Source organism: Gobio gobio, assembly GCF_949357685.1.
Source record: "Gobio gobio genome assembly, chromosome: 10".
In the NCBI taxonomy this organism is placed as follows: domain Eukaryota; kingdom Metazoa; phylum Chordata; class Actinopteri; order Cypriniformes; family Gobionidae; genus Gobio; species Gobio gobio.
The window spans coordinates 49,456,412-49,474,206 of NC_137116.1; the positions used below are offsets into that span (position 1 = coordinate 49,456,412).

General features: G+C 37.1%; 1 protein-coding gene across 8 annotated transcripts; it reads right to left on the minus strand.

Annotated features, from left to right (window-relative positions):
* Positions 1-162: 162 nt before the first annotated feature.
* kif2a (kinesin family member 2a) lies at positions 163-16,575 on the minus strand. 8 transcript variants are annotated; one of them, XM_079827209.1, is made up of 22 exons: positions 16,349-16,529; positions 14,449-14,543; positions 12,433-12,555; positions 12,289-12,343; positions 11,484-11,645; positions 10,570-10,698; positions 9,309-9,409; positions 9,102-9,197; positions 8,612-8,666; positions 8,359-8,521; positions 8,164-8,254; positions 7,979-8,042; positions 7,803-7,894; positions 7,463-7,605; positions 7,106-7,310; positions 6,879-6,989; positions 6,714-6,781; positions 6,355-6,438; positions 4,041-4,191; positions 2,081-2,182; positions 1,333-1,468; positions 164-1,236 (listed from the first exon to the last, which is right to left on the minus strand). In XM_079827209.1, the coding sequence occupies exons 1-22, from the start codon at positions 16,407-16,409 to the stop codon at positions 1,151-1,153; spliced, it is 2,373 nt and encodes a 790-aa protein (XP_079683335.1). In that variant the 5' UTR covers positions 16,410-16,529; the 3' UTR covers positions 164-1,150. The 8 variants fall into 8 exon arrangements, with proteins under 8 accessions (XP_079683341.1, XP_079683340.1, XP_079683335.1 ...); XM_079827208.1 differs by having other exon boundaries at positions 14,449-14,561; XM_079827211.1 differs by lacking the exon at positions 6,355-6,438 and having other exon boundaries at positions 16,349-16,575.
* Between the last annotated feature and the right edge of the window lie 1,220 nt (positions 16,576-17,795).

Here is a 17,795-nt window from a genome sequence, read left to right on the forward strand (position 1 = left end):
CTACTTATTTATCCTTGAGTCAGTTTCATTCTCCCTCTTCTTGGACAAAGTCGCCACAATCTCTTTAGACTAAATAAAATTCTCCTCTATTTTTACAAAGGCAAGAAATCAGTTTAAGTACTCTTAAAAACAGTAGTCAAAAGTAAAGACAGGAAACAGGATAAAAAGGCAGAATTTTGTTGAATTATTCTTTATTTAGCAACCACTGAGTTGAGAGGTGCCAACACTGAAAAACATCAGCAGCAAACAAGTGGTATCCCCTATTTGTTATGAGAATCTTGCTGTGATAATACACTTTACAAATTTTAATAGGCGATGTGAGAATGTTGGGAAGTTTTCAAAGTAAAACACTAAGGAACGAGTGTTTTGGTGGACTGTTAACTTCCTTTCCACAAGGAAACATGATATGGCACAAAAGCATTCTACAGATAAACGGACGAGAGGGAGACGGCAAAGAGAATATCGTGGAAAAGGGACAGCGGCCTTTGAGAAACCAACAAAACTAACACGACTGCTGACAATTCTCAACATTCATTCATTTTTCTCCCAGTGCATTAAATGCTTCTTTGAGAACGTTTTAAACTTCAATAACTATGCCTTCAAGAAATGGCAAGGTGAAACAGAGAAAAATGCTGTTACAGCCAATCAACAGAAACCTACATCGTGCCGAGTACGGCAAACGGACCCCCAAAAAACAAGGTTATTTAAAGTGCAGATGAACCAAGTCAGTCATGCTGGGAACGGAGTGATAATCAGTTGCCGAGTGTACATGCATACAATTAAGAACAACTTCGAAGGAAGGATTTCAGTGGTACAACTAAAAAAACAAAAAAAACAAAGGGGTATAACATGTGAGTATCAACTGATTCAAGTCTGTACCCTTAACCTACAATGAAGTAAATAAATAAAATCAATACTAATATATATAAAAAAAAAATTCTAAACCTTTCCTCAGAATCTCAATCATTCATAAAGGGTTTTAAAGTTGAACAAAATCCCCTTTTTATCCTCTGCTGATTTGTAAGAGAATCACCTAATGCTTTATTTCGCATGTGAAAGTAGGAAAGAGTTTCTTCAGAACACTTCTGAATACTATCAAGAAGCCTACAGGACTTCTGTATTTGTCGTTCCTCCGCGAGCGCGTTCCAGGCTACAGCGCGCGGGGCCGCTTGGGGTTAATCTGCTTGCTGGCTTGCTCCTCCTCTTGAAGCGTTGAACGGAACGACCTCACTTTATCTGATAACACAAGCAGACGCATCCATTAACACTCCATTCCATCAGGAGAACACCGGACTCTTCTTATGACAGGAAAAACTAGAGGAGATGCATTACCTCTGAGCTCAATAAAGATCTCAATCTTCTGGTCAAGAATCTGCTCGAGCTGAGAGGAGTAGGTGTCCACGTCATAATCCACCTCCTCAGTCATCTCCAGGAGAACCTTCTCGTCCTCCAGCCACCTGATAGACTCCTGTCAGCACACACACACACACACACACACACACACACACACACACACACACACACACACACACACACACACACAGTACAAACATTATCATTAGCAATTCCCCTTTTCAGTTTTGGGCAAGCGGCAACCTCCTGCATTTTCTCTTGAAGCCAATACGGAAGTGACTTAAACTGCAATTCATCGACTGGCCACTAGGGACAGGCTCTAGAAGGGAGCAGAATCTCATTGAGCTCCATGTTAAAATGCCCAACTTTACAGCAGAAAAACACAGGTTTACAGCCTGGTACAAATTGTGGTTTTGGTCAATACGGCTAATTTTGCCCTTCATGACAACTGTGAGGGGGGTGAATTTTTTTTATAACTCATTCGTTTACATTATATAAAGCCTTAAAGTTCTGCATAATTAAGGGCGTGGCCACTTCGAGTGACAGGTGGATAGCAATTTATCTGCTGTCTGTTAGTCATCGCGGCCATCTCGTCCCTACTTTGCGCTTCAAAACTGCTCATCAGAATCCTATGGGTGACGTCACGGACACTACATCTACATTTTTATTTTATAAAAAAGCCAGCACAGCAATCGCTTTAGTGTGAAAGACTGTTAAAAACAAACACCTGAAACACAGCCCTGTGGTCCTCCAAAACCTGCTCCTCCATCTCCACCAGATGAGACACAGCCTCGTGGAACGTGAAGAGCTGAGGGGAGACTTCCTCTTCCTGTCAATATTCAAACACAAGCTTTTATCACACCTATAATAAGAAGTCTTAATGGTGTATGGTCCACAACATCTAAAAGAAGACTGAAAAAGAAACACCCATATTGGGAATGAGAGTACTTCTGGAGTAAAAATATATCATCCTCAAGTTCCTTTTGTATATAGTTGAAAGATAAGTTTTAAAAAAACAAAAAACATAAGATATGGTACCCATCTAAATGCAGAGTAATAAATATATAACTATATAGTTTATAGCAAACACTATTTTGCAACACATTGTATTGTTACCACAATTTATGTCTTTTATGCCACTTTTTTTCTCTTATAATATTTGATACTACTATTATGTAGTAGTAATTTCGGTTTCACATAATTTTTTTTTCTTTCAGCCAAAATACCCAATGTTGAATGACTTTACTAAGTTTTCAGGTATCATCCAAATGTAAGGAAATAATAAATGTAAAAAATAAAAGGAGACAGAGGCAACAAATCGACTGCCTGTCTAATTTTCCGTATTATGCTTATAAATGATAAGCAATATTTATCTTTATAAAGCATCAATACATTGATAACAAATAAAGCCTTTACAGGCACATATAAAAATATACAATTTTTTTTATTTTAGAACGTGTAGAGAGAAAAGTACCATTAGTTACAAAACAACATTTGCAAATATGCACACCATTTTAACCATTTCGGGGTCAGTACTAAGATTATTTTTTTTAAAGAAAGTAATACTTTTTTCAGCAAGGACACATACAATTGTTAAAAAAGTAGCAATAAAGGATTTCCATTTCACATAAATGCTGTTCTTTTGTGCTTTCTATTCATCAAATAATCCAAAACAATGTATGTTTCCACAAAAATATTAAGTAGCACAACTATTTTCAACAGTGATAATAATAAGAACTGGTTCTTGATCAGCAAATCAGCCTATTAGAATGATTTCTGAAGGATCATGTGACACAGAAGACTAGAGTAATGATGCAGAAAATTCAGCTTTGCCATCACAGGAATAAATTACATTTTAATATACATTCAAAAAAAATTGTTAATCAAGTAAATCAAGGTTCCACCCATATTCTCACAGTCTCAATCGCAAGCACAGCTGTCAATCATGATGTTACCCCTCTTTTTTCATAGCCCCAAACTTATTGGAAAAATGAACACTTGAAAATACATCAGTGTGATAAGAAATAACTAAAATGGCAGAAATCATCTTTGGGAAAAAATTATTTGAAGTGTAATTGGATTTTTTTTAGTTTGGCTCACGCCTCATTCGAATACATGGAGAGGGCGGGGTTTATGACCTGTAGACCTTAGGTAGCTCCGCCCCTTTTATGTTGCACTCATTGTGTTCTGTTTTCTGGTTTGTATTTTCCACAGCATGAAGGTAAAATCTTACGGATTTACGAATAAATCGCTAGTTTTAAAATATTACCGGTCTACTGACATTTGTCATGACATCCGCTTTAAACATTACAATGCTCATGATAACTTTCGTTAACTCTACAATAAGTAAATCCACTTCACTAGCTAAATACTCTTTGACAATGATGCCATAGAAATTTACAGAGCTGTCGCAAAAACGGAAGTTCAAAGACAAAATTCTAAAGATGGCTGTGTGTTTGTTTCTCTGGCGCAATAGCGGCTATATTTCAGCCAGCCACCGGCAAGGGGGGGTCAAAATGATTTGCTTCACTTTTCAGGAAAGTGAAAGCACACTTGTATGTAGACAGCTGGTCACAAAATATACTTCTAAAAATAGTATAAAAAGACAACACTGAAGTAGTTGTCATTACAATGTCATACATGCATTTTTAAAATGGAGAAAGTAATAGGAAAAGATGTGTTTTTACATTCTGTTCACAGAGCAGTTTGAGGTCATCTCTCTGAGGGGAGTTGCCCAACTCCCAATCCTCATCCATGATGTCTAGCTGGTTAATGGCGTTGACATTGGGGCGGACTCCCTCCGTCACAGCATTGGGATCCACGGTCAGCTCCTTCACTCTAAATGCACAGATTGACAGCATTTATGATGATGTTTTTAGAGCAATCATGCTGACCTAAATGACACCATGCACAGGTCACAGAACTGAAAAGCTTCAATATAATCTGGGTCTTTAGTACATAGAACAATTTAAGTGGAACCTGAAGTCACACTGCATACTCTCATCTTATTTTAAAACAAAACCTTACATTATTCATAAAAACAAAATCTAAAAGTCTTAAGGTTCACACTTTTAACAAGCATGGTATAACAAAAACTACAAAGAGGAACAACAGTTTTATTTTTTTAATACAATGAAAAAATTCAGACATCAGTCTCCTCAGCATACAAATTGTAGCCATTTGTGCAGTTAACACAACTGTTTATGGTGTCATCTCATTTTGACCAATTATGCACAGTGTTCATGTGCATTAATATTCATATTATGTGTTATTTCTAAAAGAGAAGGAAGGACAAGCGCACCACAGAAATGCCAGACATTCCCAGGGTTAGAAAAATTAAATGACAGCAGATCAGAGGGGAAATGAAAAATGTTTACACCAAGCACAACCATTAGTGAGACGTGAGTGCAGCCAATGTGTCTAATAAAATGAAACAGACTGTGGTTATACACATTGCTGTGCATGAGAATTTATTTTCCATGCATCAGTTACAAGCCATTGTGGGATGTTGGTTATCTACTGAGCAGTGCTGGGGAAGCTACTTTGAAATTGATAGCCAAGCTACTCTCATAAGGTAAAGTTACTTATAAAAAAATAAAAAAGTGAAGCTATTTAATATGGTATTCATAATTATATAACGTTAATAAATCTATCAGATTATATTATTTTGAATAGAGCAGTATTTTTTTTTCTGAGAAGTATTAACTGTCAAAACAAAATGACACTAACACGACTAACAAAACACCATATTTTACACAACATATGGATAAACAGCCTTTAACTAAATATATAGATACAAACGAGCTGTAAAATTATATGTAGACTACTGAGTGAGTCAAATGAATCTGTAAATAATTTTTTGAAGTAATAATCTGATCTAAGGTTCTCATGAAACAAATTATAGTAGTTACCAGTAAAATGTGACAATACCTGATATCAATTTTAACATCCCTAAGTAGAACATAGTGATTCATTCAAATTAAACGTCCCAACGCTACTTGAGTGATCAACTAATTATGGTTTCAGTTTGTTTAGTCATAAGACTGCAATACAATAACATTTAAAAAGAATGATGTAGGTTTTGTTTTTGTGCTACTTGAGATGGACAAAAAAATACTTGTTCATGAAAAAGCTACATTTTGAAAACAGTTTGGCTACTATTTTTTCGCTATTATCACTATTTTCAGTAACTCCCCAACACTGCTGCAGTGTATAGGGGCTTTCGCACTGGAGGAACCTTTTCATAGCTCCTAGAACTATTGGTGGAAGTACCCAGATTTTGGCGTGTTTGCACGGCAGGAACTAGGAACGATTTTAGTTCTAGGAACTCCTTTTGGAGGAACTAATTTAGCTCCAACTTCAGAGTAGGGTCTAACCCAGCACAATAGGAAGTACCAGTGACGTAAGTGTACGTTGATTGGCCGAATGCATGCGAAACACCAGCACCCGCCATTTTAAAACAAAGCCGTCTTCACATAGCCTATATATTTACTCCACAAACTAACTCTACGAACATGGAAAACAGTGATAGATGGACAACCTTTATGCTCAAAAGAAAATCCAACGCTTCAGGGGACCAAGCGAAACATGATTATGTATTTCTGCTCAGCTAGCGACATTGGGCATCATACACACGGCAAACGCTAATACTTTTTTGTATAACAGTACTCTTTGTATAACAGTTCTATCTAATAACGTATTAGGACTGTTAAACAGATCATAAAGTAATGAAGATGGAGAATGCGAGGGCTGTGTGCTCAGACTCTGTTTTTCGGCGCTATTAAAAAAAAAGTCACAACAACAAGCGCGGCTTACGTCACTTCAGAGTTCCTAGTGGCGGTGCAAATGCAACCAGGAAAATTTTCCTATGGGGAACTTTTAGTTCTCTGGGACCCACCCTGGTGGCTAGTTCCTTAAACTAAGTTCCTAGAACTACCCTGTGCGAAAGCCCCTTATCTGACTGGGAATAAGGTCGAAAGCTGCGTAGACATGTGCTCATACTCATAGGTAGGAGAGGGTTCAGAGCGACTTCCTCCCCCCTGAGAGAAGGGAATGTCAGAGGGGCTAATCCCAAACTCCTTTACTCTGAAGACAGTCAAGAAAGAACAGAGAAAAACAGCAAGACAGAGAGAGAAGAGCACAGCCAATCAGGAGAGACAAGTTATGACAAGACTTAATCCCATCAGCATATCATTGGTAAATTCAAAAACACTTCTTTTTTTTTAAAGACACTGAAGGCAACATTTTGAGAGTGATAATTAAAATATCTTCAAAATGGTTGGAAAAAAAAAAACAGCTAGAAGCTACATTGACAAGAGTTCAATTTTTCATAAACACACAACACAGTGCCATGTCCTCACCTGTTGGCATATCTCAGAGTGTTCAGCGTGTTCTCACAGGAGGCCATACCAGGAGAGATAGTGGCGATCTGAGCAGGCAACAGACACAATTAGAGCTGTGCAAACAGGCAAAAATAAACTTAGCCAAATCTTAATGTTTAAGAAAAAGGGCTTAATTAAACTCACCATGCATGTCCTGGAGTTCTCACCGATAAATGAGTCTCTGAGGACTTGTGTGAGCTTGCTCGCTCTGAATGGGGTGTGAGGCTTATTACGGCCCAGAGCTCTGATACATTCCTAATATTTGGGACATGCAAGAAAACAGTGATTAACTGGAAAATTCAAAAATGACCAAATGTTTGCAAAACCATGTTCTAGAGTTTGCTCTGGGGTGATATTTTTAAGGCGCTGACCTTTAGAGCCAACAGACTCTTGTTGATTTCGGCTCCCTCTAAACGAGTCTGCCGATCAGCGCTGGACGTGTCCGCTCCACGCTCATTACCCGCCAGATCAATGAGTGAGAATTTGCCATGCATCTTGCCCTTCCTTCGTAGTATGATTTGGAAGACAGCGTGGCTACGGGACGAGTGGGCATTGGCTGAGGTCTGTCCTGATGTCCTGAAATGGTAAATAGGAAGGAAATTCAAGTCAGGAGTGTCTGAAGTATGTATTGAGACATTGTATGGACCAAGTGCAAATAGCAAAGAATATTTTATACAACAGCAAATAATTCCGTGTGCATGTTAATTGATTTGCCCATTAAGATTTACCTGCAGCTGTTCCCCATTTCAATGAGTTTGAGGACATCCTCAGTGCATTTGACCTCACGTTCCTGAAGGCCAACCACTTGCACCTGCTGCTTTCCATCTTCTAGCACACGCAGCTTAGCCTTCCGATTCAACAGATCAAATACCTGAAGACAAAGATTTTAAAGATTGTCCTTTTTTAAAAATAGGCTCACATCACAGCCACGAGTCAGCAGTTTTCTAAAATAACACTCCCGATAATCAAAAACAAATCAATGAATGGACTTATTTTGTCAAAATTCTTTAAATGGTATTCACAACACATTTTCAATTCACAGAAAGCGAATGCAACTCAGCCACTTGCCTTTCCACTGTAAATTTCGAAGAACGTTGCGTAAACCTGAAGATCCAGCTTCTTATAATTTGGTTTCTTCAGCATGAGAAAAACATCTCGAGCTGTGTGTACAACACATATATATATATGAGTTGCTTGATAGAAATTACAAGACTAAACAAATTAACCAAATAAACATCAATTACCTGCTAATGCATAGATTCCTTTAGAACAATCCTGGTTCTTTCCTGAAAAATCTCCACCCATGGTCTAAAACAGAAAGCAATCGATGAAAAATTTGCAGTATAGGTATTGTGGTATTTTTTTAAGTACAAAAACTAGTAAACTATCCAAAAAATTATCTCAATTATATAAAATGAACACTTCTTACATGAGTTTTTCCACTTCCTGTTTGGCCATAAGCAAAGCATGTGGCCATTCCTCTATCAAAGATGGTTTCCACAAGAGGTCTTGCAGTAAACCTGTGAAGAGGGCAGATACAAGTTATTTTCCTCTGATAGTGGCCAATTCCCGGCTTCCTTTTTAGAGAAAGATTCTTGTTAATGAATAATGAATGCTCCTCTACCTGTAAACCATTTCATTTGTTGTGCTGTCATCAAAGGCATAATCGAAGCGGAATGTTTGGTTCTCTAGGTATCGAGTCAGGTCCACCTTCTGTTTTGGTTCATGAACCATGACAACATCTTTACTTGGAATAGTGATCACATCTAGGTCCTTTACCGTCAACTCTACAGCACAAATGAGCAATAAATTACAAGATGCATAAGTCAATCTAAAATTAAACAGAAGTACAATAATTGTCATTTTTGAGGCATTACCTTTTTTATTGAGAGGTCGTTTCCTAACACAAACACATATTCTGTGCTCTTCAATCTGTCGAAACATGAATTACGTTTTACTTCTCAAAGTAAAATGTATTTAACATCCAAGACTGAATTATAAGATTTTTCTTATCAATAATACATTTTTATAATAATATGATACAATTTAATTTTGTTTTTAGTACTACTATAATAATCATCATCACCATCATTAAAATGTGAATCTCAAATACAGATTGCTATGAACATGTCCGGGTCGAATAATTCCACCCCAAACTCAAACAGAGACAAATTTCTAAATAAATAAATAATCATCATAATAAAAATAAAACAATGAATAACATATTAACTAACAATTATCGCAATAAATAAAACATGGAAAAATATATTTGTTGTATTAAATTAAATTTAAGCTAAATTATTTAATTATTAAAAAATATCATATTTTTTTAAAATATGACCCAGATGTTTCTTTATTAATTCCTACCAAATCTGTCGTGGTTAGTGGTCGATAGTCCAAACTTCCTCTGAAGTCTCTGATCATCTGAAGTATTTCATAGTTTGGAACGGTTGTATCAATTTCCTTCAAAATAAAAGCAGATTCACAATAGGAACACCAGTCAAACCCGAGAAACACATTAGAAGCTGAGAGACGAGAGAGATATAATGACAGAAAGATGAGAAGAAGTCTCACCTGTGCTCGCTTCTCTCTCAGTTCCTGTTGCTGTATCCTGCGTCGCTCCCTCTTCTCCTGCAATTTTTCCACTTCCTTCACACAGTTCGACTTCCTCCTTGCTGTTGGAGAGCAGACAGACACACAATTCCATTTTAACAAAGGCAACAATCGCTTCCTCTCTTTCAGCCCACCCGCCCCCTTCCACTCTGTATCTCCCTCTAATATAAGTGTATATTTGTGTAGACAGAGTGGCTATAGAGGCAAGCCAGAGCCTCTGGCAGCTGGCACATGGTAGCGCCAACAGCCCTCTCCATCTTAAAGAGCTCTATTCTATGAGCAGACCTTTTCCAAAGTCACTCGCTCTTGCTGTCTACAACATATCCAAAATTACTGCTATTACTTGCAAACAATAGTATCAGTCGAACATGGAATAAAAGATTAGGCCACATAATGACGTCATTAATATTCATTTGACTGACTGTAATTTAATCTACCTAAAATCTGCGCAATTTGAACAGTGACTCATATCGCAACACTAAACTAGGGGAAGGAATTTTTAGACACCTGATGATTTGATTTCATCGGAGTTCGGAGAGTTATGATCCAATTCCGAAATGTTTCTTTATGCATCTAAATTTTGTGGCAACAGCATAGGTGGAAATATCACTGCAATGACTCGCCAATAGACACTGCGCGGCACCTTATCAGTAGTTTAGTCACTGCTGCATATGCTTTTCCAATAAACTGATTCATAAAATTCTCAATCATGAATTTGTGCAGATCAACAACACATCTGTGAATCAACTTTGCCCTCATCCTCTGCACTAAACAAGCAAATGAAGTCAAACAAATCAGTCAAAAAAAGCTTGTAGTTGTGCCCAAAGGATGTGCAGTATCGTGCGGTGCACAGAAAACAGGTTGAGCATTTTGATTTCAGATTAATTCGCCAGACAGACTCTTGTAAGCTTCATAAATTCAAAGCAAAAGGATTAATCAGGGCGGTTCAGAGCCAGGTCAAGGCTGCCTGGTCACAGACAGTCACTGACATTCAGAGGGGCGGCTGGGATGGCCAAACCACACCCCGCGAGATTTGAGCCAAGATACGGACAGATGAGCAAGGTTAGGTTTACTGCAAAATAAAGACTCTAAAAGGATGCTTTCTCTATATGAATGACGTGCATCCTCTGCAGGAGGCCTCACTTCGGCTTTCAGAGTTTTCCTATGGGGGAAAGGGGGTTGACATGAAAAGACTGAAAAGCACTGAGGAGTGTCATATTACCGTTTTGTTGCTGAGCTAGCTGACTTTGGATCTGGCTCTGTGTGGGCTGAGAAGGTTGTTGTGCTGGTGGAGGGGGTGTTGGTTCTGGCTGCTGCTGCTGTTGGGCCGGCCGTGCCCGAGTCGAGCCAACTTTAAAACAGAACACACAAGAGTAAACAAATCACACTCAGACTATGTCTGAAAACTTAGGCATAACGGGAGCACTCAAACATGCCTATGATGCACAAAAAGGCACTCAGCTTTCCAAATTTTGAAACAGCCAGTCAGTGTAGTATGGTAGTATGCTGCTAAAACAACTATAAGTAATTTAATTTGGCTCAAAACTTTGTTGATATAATTTTTTTAATCATTCAGAATAAGATCAATAAAATGCATTTAGAAAACAGATAGGGTGAATTTTCATTTCATGCCGACTTTAACCCTATAAAGCCAACCACATTATATTTGCTGTGCAAATTTCTAAAGCCTCTACATTGTTAATAGGGTGACCACCTGGTTATTGCTCTGTTGCAGGACAGTAGATGGGATTTTGTGGGACAATGTGGAACACGGGTGTGAGAGATAAATGTACTACTATTTAGACCCGTTCACTCCAAGAGCAATAACTATAACGATAAAGATATATATAAAATAAAAATGTTCCAGCTGATGAAGGATAAAACAAATGACAGCCAATCAGAATCCATCCTTCTTCAGAGAGCTTGAGCATTTAAAGTGGCTGACGACAAAACTCAGCGTGCACTAATAATAAACAGAACGTTATCATTCTTGGTGTGAATGGGCCTTTATACTATGTAAATATTCATTTGCATTAGTAGGTAAAAATCACATTTTATACTAAAAATACATTTCCTTAAGTAGCGATTAGTTTATTTTCCTTTATTAGACTATGCAAACATTACATGCGTTTTTACCAGATTCACTGCATCCTGAACTTATTTTTTTGTTGGATCTGGCAGGTTTGATCAGGATTTTCTTATCCAGAATGTGTCTAGATGAAGTCCCGGCTGGTGTAGCTGTATTTAATGACTTTTTATGAGGATCACTCTGATTCTTTTGCTCCGTCCAGTCGTCATCTGCAGAAAAAAACTTCTCTACGTATGCGTTGGTTGGTAATTAGACCATGACGGCTGCGCAAAAGGATTTTTAAACGGCAATTGCATTTTAAGTGTTATATTTCTTGTCGTGGTATTGTAATTTCATGGAAGAAAAATAATACATAATTTAAATGTGGGACTGAGAATTTATCTTAAAACGAAGCATTTAAATATGATCTTACTATACTAAAAAAAAACATATGCAATTTTCTTTTTTTAATTTAGATTTTTTTATATTTTGTCAAAAATTCAATTAATTTTTCAAGTTATTATTTTATTATTTTATATGTCAGGCTTTACAGTGAATATTATATTATTGTAAAATAAATAATATAATACTGAATAATTATTAATAGCACTGAATAATTCTGTTATACAAGAGTACCCCATCAAGATAAATTGCATGTGGAGTGTGCAATCTCTGAAAACACTGCATCAGACGGAGCACACTGAGCCTGTCACATGCATGTGCCACCCCTTCATTTTGAAGCACCCAGCACATGCACACTACATATTTATATTAAGTCTTGAGTCGATTAATAATCGCACATGGACATACTGCAATTCAGAAATTATTTTGATTTATTGTGCAGCTCTAATCATCATATAATAGCAAATATACCTCTGTTGTCTCTGGATGGGATTTCACTCCTACCCGGTGCAATAGTTCTACGATTCTGCACACAAACAAAAGCGAACAAAAAGGTTCAAAAGATGCATCCAATTAGAATGCAAATTCAACATTTAACTCTGACCTTGTACAAACCTTAGGGATTTTGTTGACTTTCACAGAGCTGGGTGTAGGAGGCGGTGGTGTAACAGGGCTCAAGGAAATCTCTTCCTCTGCAGCAACATCTGGATTTAGTGAGAATATGCACTCCAAATCAATCTGTTACAAAAAATGAGCAAGCTGTGAAAATTACAATAAAGAAAACATCACTTGAAAATCCCTTTTATCCAAAACAGGGTTATTATAGTTAAAGGATAGTTCACTCAAAAAAGTTATCCCATGATTTACTCACCCTTAAGTCATCCTATGTGTATATGACATTCTTCTTTCAGACAAATACAAACCGAGTTATATTAAATGCGGACCGGACCGCCTTCCGTATTCAACTTACAAAGAAAGTGTAGCGGCTTTCACACTTCAAAATGCTTATGCTACATCCAACATAGCGCCAGTTACACTTATTTACGCTACGTCCGACGTCATCGGCGCGCCAGTTATGCTTTCTTTGTAAGTTGAATACAGAAGGTGGTCCACCGGAAGCTAGATATTTTACTTTACTTTACTTTATGTGCTAAATATGGATATTTTTCTTACAAAAACCCATCGATTCGCTTCAGAAGGCCTTTATTAACCCCCCGGAGCTGTGTGGATTACTTTTATAATGGATGGATACACTTTTTGGGCTTCAAATTTTGGGCTGCCATTCACTCTCATTATAATGTTTGGAAGAGCCAGGACATTTTTTTAAAGGGGCACTTCAGCGCTGGGGAGATGAATGTGTATTTAAACTGGGTCCTTTATGTAGTAGAAATGTGAAAGTATTTTTGAATTTGGTGCCTTCTAGACTGAGAAAAGACAGAAAATTAATTTTTGTCTCATGTGGATGAAAGACAACAACTCCCAGAATGCACTTGCTTCGCTGCCCAGCGAGGCCACTCCCAAAGCCACGGCCACTGGTTATCACTTGCCCACCGTTGCACCGCCCCCACCGTCGTTTCGATTGTCATAGTAATACAATCATACAAAAGTTGAAACACCCACTTTGCTACGCACCGCTCCGTTATTAATGCCCGATCCGAGCGGCCATGCGCATTTACATTCTGTGAGTGAGATCCCTCCCCTGTGGGCGGGTTGAAAACATGCGGCACTAGCTCCTGTAGTCTCAAGCCTCTGGACAAAAAATCCTCAGATGACGCAAAATGACGATATTTGCGTCATCTGAGGATTTTTTCCAGAAATAAAATGCATAATTCTCTCGTCTCAAGGGGATATGAGGGGGGAAAGTACCATAATTTGAATATACTACCGGGTTTCTACTGATACAAAGCTTAATGCTAAATCGCTGAAGTAAACCTTTAAAGGACTAGTTCACTTTCAAATGAAAATTTCCTGATAATTTACTCACCCGCATCTCAACCAAGATGTTTGTGTCTTTCTTTCTTCAGTCGAAAAGACAGTTTTTGAGGATAACATTCCACTTCAATTGCAACTAAGGTCCAAATCAATGCAGTTTCAAAGGGCTTCTAAAGGCTTTATCTAGTGAAACCATCTGCATTCGTCTGAAAGAAGAATGTCATATACACCTAGGATGGCTTGAAGGTGAGTAAATTATGGATTAATTTTTGGGTGAACTAACCCTTTAACTAAAACTGAAACTAAAACCATAAAACTAATTTTTTTAATAAAATAAATGTTAACTGAAATTAACTTACTTGATGTATTAAAATAACTTTTTTTTGTTTTAAATTTATAAAAACAATATAGACATTAAAAAAACACCTATTAAACGCCCAACAAAACTACTAAAAATGTAACTCAAATTGAAAATATAAAAATAAAAACATTCAAATAAAACAAATAATAGCATCTCAATACTAAAATAACACTGATCCAAATCATACAGAATATCATACAGGGTATGATTGCAGAATTCATATTTGAAAGGAACACAGCACGTGTCCACTGACTGAGGGTTACTGCACCCTAACAACACCAGAATATCGTTCCATCCATAATTAATAACACAGGCAGCTGAGAGGGTACTAGACTTACCTCTTTCCCTTTGGTGTCTCCATTTTCTATCCATTCCACGGTAACACTGTCATTATCTTCATTTAAAGAGGTCACCATGGCCTGGTGTATTCGCCCTGTAAGAAATCCAACAGCTCTAAGTGAGAAAGACAAATGAAAAACATTCATTCATATGTTTTGAAATTTTAAACAAGTTTGAGTGGATCTTGAGGGGTCGTGTGCAAGATGGCATGTACGCAAAAGTCGGCTTCTCATGACACTCCAGAAGTTGTGCGTATCAACTACGAAAAAGTCTCAGAGCATCACCGAAAACAAACAGCCATGTTTCCGTATCTATTATTCAGAGCTATTCCTACTCGCACGTCTCCATCCCTGCAATTATTCAACACCGGCATCAGCAGGAAAAAGCACATATTATCCTGCCATAACACAAGCTATTTAAAACCCCAGCATGCAACATCAAGCCAAAAGCAAAGGCAAGACCTTGTTTTAAGTAAAAAGCACTAGAGACCTCCTCTGTTTAAAATGTCACAAGCACTGTTCGTCTTCAAAGAGCATGTCAAGAGTCATCTCTATTACGCAATGCACGAAACTTCCCAAAGAGACAGGAGTGGTTTGTTTAACACGTCAACAGATCCAGGCTCATTTGTTTCTTTGCTACAAACTGAAGTTAAATATGACGCAGCCTTCTCAAATAGATAAAATCATAACCTGTTCTTCTGAAGTCTTCAAAGTTGTATTGATGCTAATACCAATGAAAACTACTTGCTTGTTATTACAGATTTACTGTTATCTTCATTAAACATCTTAAATATATTGCCTTTTTATGACCAATAAAATACTGATTATTTGTGTCCATAACAAATATAAAGAACAATTTGTGTTTTGAGACAACATTAACTTACCATTAAACTACAATGAAATGTAACAGTAGTAGAATTACTATTGTTGTTATTTATGCAACGTTGTTTTACTATCTAAATTATGGGTTAATTATAAACCTACACATTTTTCACCTTAAAATATTGTTATTTAAAAAGTTGAGTAGTTATCCAATGTTTCCAAACAAAACATTAAATAGGCTTCTTTACATGTGAAAGCCTTTATTTATGAGTGATTCAATTGTGAATATTGATAATATATTAATAATCAGTCACCGATCGTGTCTATAATAATGAAACCAGTCCCAAGCTTCTGCTGTCAGCATTTTATTCAGATGAGATCAATCTCTTGGGCCAAAGAATGACACATTACATAACTTTTAGGGAACTTGCTTGTCATCTTCAAACCATGACACTTACTGATCAGTCATCTGTCCAGATTATATTAAATATGGAAACTCTCAGATGTAATCATAACTTCAAATGAGTGACTTGTGTGACTTATAGTGGGCTCAAAACTACCAAGCTAAACCAGCTGGATTGAGTGAACCCAACAACCGCCCTCTCTCTCCTGTCTCCACACTATTTACACCCAATCTGTAAAACAAAACATTCATTTGCAAGTGACTTAAGATGGCTAACCCACATAAACTCAGAAACTACAGGATTTACATGATTATATTTCCCCAGCAATATAAGACATATCTAATTCCCCAATAATCTGGATCAAGTAAACCAGTTGCTGAGCTCAAATAAAGTACAATCGCAGACATTATGAATAACTAAACAAACTCCACCCGGGTTTAGCAGGTGGCTAACGTAAACCGACAGTTGCACTGTTGATTGACACAAGCTCGTTAACTACCCCGGCAACCAGCAGCAACAGACCAAACTTAACGCCATATATCGATTTATACCAGGCTCAACCGCCTAAACTGTCGTTTCTGTCATGTGTGTTGTGAGGTAACGTTAGCATCCGTTAGCCGAACCGGGGCAACGACTTTAACGGACGGTTGCAAGCGACCCAAATATGAACTCACCATCGCTGCGTTTTATCTCCACATAAATCCCCACGACGATCTTGCCGAAGTTCACCGCCATGGCTCATTTATGGGACGAAGGCAATACTCAAAGAGGCGGGCGTGTGGGAACTAAAAAACAGTGTTTGTGTTTGAATTTTTCACATTTGTTGTTCCGTGTTGCTAAAAACCGGGAGGCGGCCACAGCGCGAGACATAAAAGAGGGAGTGTGTACAGAGCGCGTGCGCGGGGGACGTTCGATTTGCGTGTTTTTTTCCCCTCTCGCACAAGTCCCGCCTTCTGCACTAGGATTGGCTAGAAGCAGCTGGCGGTTTGCGATCGGACAGTTGATGTAACCTTAGCAACCAGAGTAAGCGGATGAAGGTTGATGGCTGTGCTTGTCCTGACAGTCTTGAACTTGGTTTGGGGTAATATGTCAGTTGAAAAAACAAAAATATTCCACACATCAAGAAAAAAATAGGTACAATTAGCTAGTAAATATCATTTATGTTTTACATGTGTTACAATAGACCCTTTTCACATTTCTGGGTTTCTCAGAAGCGGAAGTCGTCATAGTTGGGTTAACTTTTATAGCGGTAAATATACATTAAATATATTTTTTGTGTCCCTGTTTGCTCAAAATAGCAAAAGAAAACTCCACAATAGTGATTTCACAACTTTCAAAAAGAGGGAAAAAAATAGAGTAAGATTGATAACGGCAGTGAAAAGAGAGAAAGATGTTCATTTCACTGTCACTTCCTTAGACGCTGAATCACCATCACAGCAGCGATAACTTGTTTTTTGTAATTTGATGCAAAACTAATAAAATACAAAGTATTAGTGTTATAAATGTAGAAAAATGAAAATACAAAAAACTAATATTGATAACCGTTAAAACGCGTCTGTGAAAAGGGTCTATTGATTAAGTCATTGATGTTTCTTTAAAATTTTCAGTATTTCATATTAAATCCCTTAAACAAAAAGGCAAAGAAATTGGGTTAATAGCAGTGCAAAATTGTTTGAATTTGTTTAAGGCTATTAGGTCGATAAAGCATGATTATGATTAAATAAATAATAAAGGAAAATTAATAAATAAACTATACAAACTTCTGACTTATTGAACGAGAGGGGCTATATCGGTTGAGAAAACGATAGGTTACATCTTTGTTGTCATTTGTGAGAGGCGTTTATGATGCCTGCATGTCTTTATGTTCTTAGAGTTTCTTTTGTAGTGGTACATTTTTAATAAAGGATTAGCTATAAGACTTATTTCAGTCGTCAGAATAATTTTTTATATTTTCTTTTTAAATTCATTTAAATTTTTAATTATATATATATATATATATATATATATATATATATATATATATATATATATATATATATATATATATATATATATATATATATATATATATATATATATATATATAGGCCTATATATACACACACACACACACACACACAC

What these genes read in the sequence shown, in the direction of transcription:
- kif2a (XM_079827208.1), bottom strand. Translation starts at nt 16,409, where the DNA reads ATGGCGGTGAACTTCGGCAAGATCGTCGTGGGGATTTATGTGGAGATA. An exon ending in GCTAGCTCAGCAACAAAACG is followed by an intron (nt 9,410 to 10,569) that starts GTAATATGACAC and finishes GCTCTCCAACAG; the next exon opens with CAAGGAGGAAGTCGAACTGT. An exon ending in AGGAATCTATGCATTAGCAG is followed by an intron (nt 7,895 to 7,978) that starts GTAATTGATGTT and finishes TTGTACACACAG; the next exon opens with CTCGAGATGTTTTTCTCATG.